Below are 10,033 nucleotides of genomic sequence, written 5' to 3' on the forward strand. Positions count from 1 at the left end.
GTGTATACAGCGTCTCTTTATGTCTGTCTCCACGTTGGTTGAGTGTGGTGTAAGTGCATATGAGAGCATGAGGGTGGGAATGGATGTTTGTGTCTGTGTGTGCCTGTATGTCTGTGTCTATATGTCAGGTTGGGTGTCAGACGCCACCTCTCTGGGGACATTTCAGGCCTCCAAACCTTGGAGGGCCTATCTCCACCCACCACCACTTCCCCTGTCGGTGGCGGACTCCCTCAGGTGTCGGTGCGTTGGTGGTTCTTTGTGTCTGGGGGTGGGCGTCCGGGTACACATCGGCTCACTCCTTGGCGGCCGCTTATTGGGGCTCGCTCGGGCCATTTCGGAGGTGGGGTGCCCCCGGCCTCTCGGCCTGGGGCTCGGTCACTCAGGCACAGCTGGCTGCCGGCGGAGCTCACGGGCGCATCACTGCAACTCCCCCTGGCTTCTGCTCCGCGGCTGCTGAATGAGCCCTCATCTGGGACTCTCCTCAGCTCTTACTAGAACAGTGGCGCGGCTGCCCCTCTGTTGGTCTTCCATGGTCTCTTGTGTTCTGGGGGCCTCTGGATGTCTGGAGTTTTGATCTCCTCCATACCTGCTTCATACCATAGAGGACAGGGCTGTGGCCCCCCACACTCCCTAGCAGATCATTACATGGAGAAACCTTTGGAATGCAAGCATGCTGATCCACACAGGTATGCACACAGGTGTACGCATGGGTATTCACAGACGCGGACTACAGCTTTCTTGGCTGCTGCCTCAAAGCACATTGTGCGCTGTCTATCTTGCGTGCTGAACAATATCGTCTATTATTTAGTAATTATTGATATCTATTGCTAGCTAGTTTATTGTGATGGTGCTTTGTTTTTTAGAAAAAAAAGAAAGAAGAAGAAAGGAAGAAAAAAAAAGAAAAAAAAAAAAAAAAAAACTTGCACAAAGTTTTACACCCTGTTTGAGAGTAAATAAAAGTGGACATTTCTCAGCTCCAGCATTGACAGCTGAGGTAAACGGTGGACCGACAGCTTATCCACAAAATGGGAAAAACTCCGGTCCAGAATCCGGTCCAGTCCTCGTGGCAGTAAAAACTGTAATCATGCATACATGCTTTTGTCACACCTGACCATTTCGTACAATATAATTGAAGTTTTGGATTTAAAATTTTAGCAGACGTGAACGAGCAACATTCCTGATGAGGCTGGTCAACGCTGTTCAACTAGAAGCCTACGTGGATGATATCCCAGCCTACACATCCCCCTGAACTGAATTGCCTCAGTGAAATACTTGCTCACTCACACCAAACTTCATTAAATGTGAATGTGTTACTTTGCTGGTTCCCAGTTGCAGCTTAAGTGCATCCAATATTAGATTTCCCAGCTTTTCAAACACACCATGAGCTGTGCCATTTTCTGGGCACAGCAGGTTAATACCATATAAAGATTTCCTGATGTTGTATCTCCAATAACAGGTCACGACATTTCACTCTCGAGGCAGCCAGTGCCCTCCCTGCAGGCCCAAAAGGTTGATTCGGTTCATCTTGACACACACCTGTGTGCACTTATATTCAAAAGGTTTTTCCGTGTAACGATCTGATAGTGGGTGTGGGGAGTCATAGCGGACATGGACAAGATTCAGTATGAGGTACCGAGGTATTCGGGTGAGACCACTTTCTTCTTGGGATCCTTTGGCATCAGGGCTGTCCGGCCTTCAATTGTCCTGTCTGGCACTGTAGCAATCAGAATTATGTCTGAAGGCCAAGACAAATGCCCAACAGATTTACTTTCCCAAGTGGGCCTTTTGCAATACTGGTCCACTTGATTGTCATAGTTTATTTGATCTTTATTAGTTATTTTTATAAGTTATTGTAATCAGGCCAGACTGGACTCGGGGACGGGAAAGAAAAACAAGAAGAAAAGTTCAGAAGAAAGTTAACAGAAGGAGAGAGAAAGAAAAAGGAGAAAAGAGAGAGAGAGAGAAAAGACGATGAAAATCTGCTTCATCACCTTTTTTTTCTCTTTTTCCTTTCCCTGGATCACCTGTTGAGAAAGAAAAAAGAAAACAAGCAGAGGAAGACTAGAGCAATCGCATAAACAACATCACGATGATCTATGTGACTATAACAGTAAATACTAAATATTAAACATTATTGTAAGATCGACAGAACACAGTGTGCTTTGAGGTAGGAGCCAAAAAGGGTGTAGTTTGTGTGTGTGAGCACCCGTGTGTACACCTGTGAGCATGGACGCGCTTGTTTTTAAAAGGTTCCTTCATGTAATGATCTGCTAGAGGGTGTGGGGGGGCCACAGCCCCGTCCTCCAGGGCATGAAGCAGGTATGGAGGAGATCAAAACTCCAGACATCCAGAGGCCCCCAGAACACAAGAGACCAAGGAAGACCCACAGAGGGGCAGCCGCGCCACTGTCCCAGAAAGAGCTGAGGAGAGTCCCAGATGAGGGCTCACCCAGCAGCCGCGGAGCAGAAGCTAGGGGGGGGGGGTGCAGTGACGTGCCCATGAGCTCCGCCGGCAGCCAGCTGTGCCTGAGTGACCGAGCCCCAGGCCGAGAGGCCGGGGGCACCCCACCCCTGAAGTGGCCCGAGCGAGCCCCAGGCTCCAGGCCCCGATAAGCGCCCGCCAAGGAGTGAGCCGGTGTGTACCTGGACGCCCATCCCCAGACACAAAGAACCACCAACGCACCGATGTCTGAGGGCGTCCGCCACCGGATATGAACTTTTTTCAAGACAGTGAATCTTGAAACCAGAGAAAAAATAGAGAGTTTTAACTTGTTCCATTGGCAGATTTTTTTCACTTATTTCAAGCTAAAATATTTATTAGAATTCAAATTTAGACAGAAACAAAGTGAATAATATTATTTTATTATCACGTTGATGCAGCACATGGTTCAGTTAGCTTTGTATAAACACGTGTTAGAAATGTTCTTCAATCAGCTCTTTTTACTCTCATTTCACAGCCACTACTTTTTACTTTTACTTGAGTAAAGAAGTTGAAACAGTACTTGGAGTATTTTTAACAGTAGTACTTCTACTTCAGTACACACTGTGTGTACTTTTACCACCTGTGTCTGAGACCTCCTTCAGGGCCCACCTGAAGCTCTCAGTCTGCTGTGGAAAAAGGAAATCCAGGTGAGTTTCTCCTGATCACCTGAGGCCGTCATTACTGTGTGAACCCACACACCACTCCTCACTCCTCCCACCCGCTGCACACAGTCACTGAGTACAGACCAGCTGATTCCTGTAAAGGGAGAGGCAGGAAGAGGCGGAGCAACAGCTGAAAAACAAGAAGCTCAACGTCATTTTGCAGAAGTGAAAGTGTGAGAGAGCAGCAGCAGAGCTGCAGTCGAGTCCTGTTTGTCTCTAAAAGAAGATTCACTGGAGTCCATCAGGTTCCTCTCAGCAACAGTGGTGAGTGCAGCTGATCACACTTCCTGCTTCTACACAAATCTTCACTCTGTTCACTTCATCAGGGTCTAGAGTGCCACCTCATTTCTCCATGGTGCCACTTAGGCTACGTCCACACTCGCCCGGATAGATTTGAAAACAGCGCTCCGCGTCCACACTAGTGTTTTCAGTCGTTTTCACAGAGTTGTGCGTCCACATTAAGACGGCTGAAAACGCTTACGTTCCAGTCCTGCGCATGCGTGAAACGCAAGACGATTCGACCGGTCTCATTTCTGTCTGCTGCTTATTCACTTTCCGGCTGTTTGAATCGTCGCAGCAGAGGTGGAGGAAAAGCACCGAGTTTTAAAATGGACTAACAATGAGGTGGAGTTGTTGCTGCGAGTAACACAAAAGTACAAAGTTGCAAAAGCGAGAGAGAAATAAAGAATTTGAAGAAAAGCTCTGTGGAGCATGTGCAGACTGATATTCATCTTTAATAGGACTGTCAAAACTGCTGCTGTATGATGCTCTCCACTATCTTTGTTTAATTGGTCACATGCCTGCATCACATGACTAACATGCATCATCGTTTTAGAAAGTCTCTGTTTTCACTGTTCACTGTGACACAAACGCACCGTCTCCAAATTATTTACTTTCCGGCTGTTTGAATCGTCGCAGCAGAGGTGAGCAGCCTGATAGGAGTGGATGTAGCTGTGGGTAATGAGAAAAGATGAAAAGAACGATTGATAACTTTTTCGTTAAGGCCGGTGCTCTGACACGGAGCCATCAACCTCTCAGTGTCTAACACTGGTCTGCAGACGGCATCAGATAATGAGCCACATTAGATGGACTCTGAGCCCACTGACAGTAAAAGGGTGAAGTGTAGACATTTGGAAGAGAGCGGCCTGACCAGTTTCTCTGACTATGATACTGTAAAGCTGACAACATGATGCATTTACTGTGGTGAGTGTGCAAAGACCATGGCAGGTGTTGTGCCGAGGTAGGGATCCCCAACAGGATCTGTTTCCCTGCGTCAGGAACATCGGCTGGGCAGGGAAAGCTCCGCCTCCATCACGACCAACTAGACGTGGAAGGAGTGATGTTTTAGTGACAACATGAAAGATGAGTGTGACCGTTCAGTTTGTGGGTTACAACAGAAAATTATACATTTATTGTTCTCGTGTGTTATCGGACGGGATCATTTTAACAAACCGAGGACATTTTCCTGATAATTATCTGTATCCTCCTGTAACTTTACTGTTTAAAGAGCTAAAACCTCCAACATTTCAGGATCAATAAGTCCTTATAAGACGTGTTTGTGAGCTAAAAATCAAGAATGTGGGATACTGTTTGTCTGTGTCAGCCAAACAACTTCACATCTTTGTAACGACTGTTAAAAAGATGTTCATCCTGTTGATCCTGTTCATCTGGACGCTGCACTGTACAGCAGACACGACGTTGTTCAGTTTGTGTTTCAGATGAACCAGTTTGTGTCTGAGTGTGTTGCTGGGTCTCCACCAGTTACTCTGACAACTGAAGGTTCAAGATTTTTATTTTGACATTTGCACACAGGACCAACAGTCCATGCACAGTGGAATACTTGTGCAGAGCTTTCCAAGTCAAATCACACTTTAACAATATAAAGACAGAAAAAGCAGAAGGATAGAAATGAAGTCCGGAGTAGGGTAGTCGTACTATTTTCTATATACAAAGAAAAAGAAGAAAATGTACAGAGAGTGTGTAGTTCTCTACCTCTTATCGCACTCACAGTGTTGCACATTTGTTCCACAGATCTGTTTCACAAGTCTGTTGTGAGTGTATTGCCCGATGGTCAGTGAACCGATGATACATTCAAAGTGAGGTTAAGTAGTGCTGTGTTATTTTAAGTGTTCAGTGTGTTTTTGTTTGCCGTCAGTCTGACAGTTGTGGGGAAGAAGCTGTTGAAGAATCGTGTTCTGTGTGTGATGCTGCTGTCCGCTCTGTTGTGTCTGAGATTGTATGTGCAGCTTTGTATGTGCAGGTCCATGGATGCAAGTGTTGTTCCCATAATCCTCTCTGCAGACTTTCTGACTCTGCAGAGCCTTCCTCTCTGTCTGTGTAGTGTTTCCATACCAGACAGTGATGCCTGCAGTGAGGATGCTGTCTATCAGTCCTCTGCAGGCCTGGGTGAGAGGGTGGTGGTTCATGCCAGCTTTCCTGAGCAGCCGAATGAAATAAAGCCTTTGCTGGGCTTTTTTCACAGTTGCTGTGGTGTTGAGAGTCCAGCTCAGGTCTGATGTAACCTGCAGTCCCAGGAATCTGTGGCTGTTTGCCCTCTCCACCTCCGTCCCTTTGACGATAAGAGGCTGCAGGGGAGGGAGTTCTTCCAAAAGTGCAGTATTCATTCCTTGGTCCGTGTTGAGGATGAGGTGAAGAAGCTTCTGTGATGAGTAGAAACTTAAAGAAGTCCAGACGCTTTTCTCTCCAAGCTCCTCAGACTACTGACGCTTGTTTCTCTCTTTGTAAAATGAAATTTAAAGTGAATTTTGAATCAAATGTTTCTCTTCTTTCTCCCTCAGAGTGCAGACATGTCTGCTGCCAGCAATCTGCGATCTGAAGATCAGTTTCTGTGCTCCATCTGTCTGGATGTGTTCACTGATCCAGTCTCTACACCATGTGGACACAACTTCTGCAAAACCTGCATCAGTCAGCACTGGGACATGAGTCAGAGCTGTCAGTGTCCCATGTGTAAAGAGACTTTCTACACTCGACCTCAGCTGAAGATCAACACTTTGTTCTCTGAGATGGTTGCTCAGTTCAGACGTGAAGCTCAGCAGAAAGCCAGCAGCAGCAGCTCAGAGCAACAAGCTGCCAAACCAGGAGAAGTTCCCTGTGACGTCTTCACTGGAACCAGACTGAAGGCCCTGAAGTCCTGCCTGGTGTGTCAGACCTCCTACTGTCAGACTCACCTGGAGCCTCATCTGACACTGAAAGGTCTGAAAAGACATCAGCTGGTTGATGCTGTGGAGAACCTGGAAGGCAGGATGTGCACGAAGCACGATAACCTCCTGCAGCTGTTCTGTAAGACCGACCAGACATGTGTCTGCATGCTCTGCCCTGTTTTAGACCACAAGAACCACGAGTTTGTTCCTCTGAGAGAAGAATATGAAGGAAAGAAGGCAGAGCTGGAGAAGACAGAGGCTGAGATTCAGCAGATGATCCAGAAGAGACGACTGAAGATTCAGGAGATCACAGAGTCGGTGAAGATGAGTAAAGATGCTGCAGACAGACAGAAAGCAGAAGGTGTTCAGGTCCTCACGGCTCTGATGGAGTCTGTTGAGAGACGCCTGAAGGAGCTCATGAAGGAGATCGAAGACAAACAGGAAGCTACAGAGAAACAGGCTGAAGGTCTCATCAAAGATCTGGAACAGGAAATCTCTGAGCTGATGGAGAGAAGCTCTGAGGTGGAGCAGCTCTCACGCTCTGAAGACCACCTCCACCTCCTCCAAAGCTTCTCCTCCCTGAAAGCTGCTCCACCCAGCAAGGACTGGACAGAGGTCAGAGTTCATCCACCATCATATGAGGGGACTGTGGGGAGAGCTGTGGCTCAGCTGGAGGAGACAGTCTGGAAACCCATGAAGAAGAAGCTGTTAGAGGCTGAGCTGCAGAGGGTGCAGCAGCATGAGGTGGATGTGACTCTGGATCCTGATACAGCTTATCCTAATCTCATCCTGTCTGATGATGGAAAACAAGTGTATGATAGTGATGTGAGGAAGAATCTTCCAGACAACCCAGAGAGATTTTCTCACTGTGTTAATGTTTTAGGAGAGCAGAGTTTCTCTTCAGGCAGATTTTACTTTGAGGTTCAGGTTAAAGGAAAGACTGCGTGGGATTTAGGAGTGGCCACAGAGCCGATCAACAGGAAGGGAGGAATCACAGTGAGACCTCAGGATGGTTTCTGGACTGTAGTGCTGAGAAATGGAAATGAGTACGAAGCTGCTGCTTCCCCTTCAGTCCCCCTCTGTCTCCATCCTGGTCCTGAGAAGGTGGGGGTGTTTGTGGATTATGAGGAGGGTCTGGTCTCCTTTTATGATGTAGGTGCTGCAGCTCTGATCTACTCCTTTACTGGCTGCTCCTTCACTCACAAACTCCACCCATACTTCAATCCCTGTAACAATGATGGAGGTAAAAACTCTGCACCTCTGATCATCTGTCCTGTCAATCAAACTGATCAACGACTGATTTTATTGGATGAATGATTGATTTTTCTTGAAGGGAACAAATGAACATATTGAGTGTAAATCCTCTACAGTCTCCATGTTTCTATAGAATCTGATCATCAGGACTCTGATTCACACTTTGATTCTCATGGAGTTTGATTTGAACAGAAGAAAAGTTGAATCAGGAAATGTTCCCACTGATGGAGACTCGAGCTGAAGAGCAAATATCAGAGAACAAATGTCCAAAAGCTTCATTTCCAATAAAGTTTGTTCAATGCTTTGAGTGAATCCAGACTCATGTGTGGCTGTTATACGGAGCATCAGAGTCCAGCTGAGTTATGTTGGATACAAACTGCTTATTTTGGCTCTGTGAGGAGTTTTGTTCACTGAAAACTGATGAGACGGATAATATTCAAAGAACTCTGTAGAGATTCATGCATCCATGTTCTCCACCTGCAGGTGTGGAGGAGAAAGGTGGAGCACAGACTGCTGCATCCTTCCAGTCACATCATTTTGATGATTATATTTGCATGTTGTGATGATTTGGGTTAAAGACAAACAGAGTTGAACGGCTGCAGTCACAGCATGAAGACGATGCTGAAGCTGAGCTGTCAGTGAACATGTTTCACTGTGATTTGATTTGAAGAATAGAAAGTGTGTGTGGCTGCTGACAGCTGCAGTCTCTGCTAGTCTGCATAACACACACACAACTTTCCCCCTGAGGCAACGATGCAGCAACAACACAAAGAACAGCTGCAGACACACACACACACTGTTAAAGAACACTTTACTGTTTAAGGCAGAATTCCTCAGTAACAATGATTTGAGTCTACTGTGTCTACTGTGGTTTCCAACATACAATCTACTGAAACATGTTTTTCTTTCTGCCGTACAAACTATTTGATCACAACATCTTTGCTTTTTTCCTCCAATCGTTTATTCTGATTATTTTATTTAGTTTAACTAAGAAAAGCTTCAAATTTAACTCTTAACCTGATTTAAACGTTTAATTTCTCATTAACTCAGACTTTTAATTTATTTCCTTGTTTAATGTATTATTTCTTTATCCTTGTTTAAGTTTTGCCGATCCTTTCTGTGTAACCTGTTTAATCTGACCTTTGACCCTTTAATTTTAATTTAAAATTTAGTACTCTTGTTTTGACCTTTGACCTCTTTATTCCTTATAACCAAATAAACCCTTTTATCTGATATTTTCACATTATTGATTGATTATATATATCTATCATATTTTCTCACCTTACCTTATTTTGACCTTTGACCTATGTCCTTGTTAGCCTTGATCTTCCTTCATCAAACGTGAAATTTCTTTCACCTTTGAACTTAAAGCTTAAATCAAACCTTTGTTAAAAAGCTTCTTACCAACTTGTAATTCCAACTCTCTGCATTAAACACGTATCTTATCATATAAACACTGGATCACTGAGAGAACTTTAGGCAGAACCAAATGAAGCAGCTGACCTCGTCAAACTCACAGCGACAGTAACTGACAGTGAATTATTTTAATCTTCTTCATTGTATTTGTTAGAAACATTTATTTTCCTTTAATTGGACTTTGGTTAAGTTCAATCCGATGTATTAACCGACCTTTGAGGTGAAGTGCAGCTGCGAAGAACGCTACGGCAGGCAATGAGGTGCGTTTAATGTCGCTCTGTTAATTTGAGCGTCCATAAATTGAATGTCTTATTTTTTCTTACTTTATTATTGCTCATTTATTGGAGAATTTGGCCATTTAATAAAGGTAGATTTTATGTTGTTGGTGGTAAAGATCTGGATGGATGTTTTATTTTATTCTGTGTTTCTATTTTTCAGTTTTACTTTTCAAGACTTGGTGAATTGCCTTTTTCTACTTTTTGTTTAGTTTTGTTAAAATTAGCAGCAGTGAGAAGTGTTGTTGTCGGTCTTGAATATATTTGATGTAGCCCATACTGTTAAGGTAAGTGTCATGTTTTTAGTTGTTAGTCTGATGAAGAATCTTTTATTTTTCTCCAAAAGTTGATTGTGTTTATCTGGACATAGTGTTTTTCAGGTCCAGCTGAATGCAGGTTTCCCCAGTCTTATACGTGTCAGGAGCATCAGCACAGCTGAAATGCATTTTTCCTAAGCACCGCGTCTCTGTGGCTTTTAAACCCCAAAACACGCTAAAACAAAAATGGGTCCACCCCAAGGATGGGGTCCCCCGGTGTAGTTTCCACTGTGACAGACTGTGGGCTTCCTCAGAGTGAGGCTGAGAGCGGCAGGCCCAGCTGGAGTCTGACCCGTGTCACACAGTGGAGGTCAAACCTTCTGTGCCACAAACACCAGATTAACCAGTTTCACTCATCATCCTTCTACTGTCAGATTTTACTGGTGCAGGTTTGATGAATCACCATCTGAGAACGTCTCTGATGTGGGCGCCACCCACAGGGATCACTTCCTGTAGAAGGGTCACAT

General features: G+C 44.9%; 1 protein-coding gene across 1 annotated transcript; it reads left to right on the plus strand.

Annotated features, from left to right (window-relative positions):
- The first annotated feature begins 5,950 nt into the window (after window positions 1-5,950).
- LOC146578209 (E3 ubiquitin-protein ligase TRIM21-like) lies at window positions 5,951-7,632 on the plus strand. The gene has a single exon (XM_085268559.1). It carries the CDS (start codon window positions 5,951-5,953, stop codon window positions 7,619-7,621), a length of 1,671 nt encoding a protein of 556 aa, XP_085124685.1. The 3' UTR covers window positions 7,622-7,632.
- The last annotated feature ends 2,401 nt before the right edge of the window (window positions 7,633-10,033 follow it).

The sequence above is a fragment of the Mchenga conophoros genome, linkage group LG3 (assembly GCF_057382185.1).
Source record: "Mchenga conophoros isolate Kocher_MC1m ecotype Shallow Benthic linkage group LG3, M_conophoros_male_GT1.1, whole genome shotgun sequence".
NCBI classification, from domain to species: Eukaryota; Metazoa; Chordata; class Actinopteri; order Cichliformes; family Cichlidae; genus Mchenga; species Mchenga conophoros.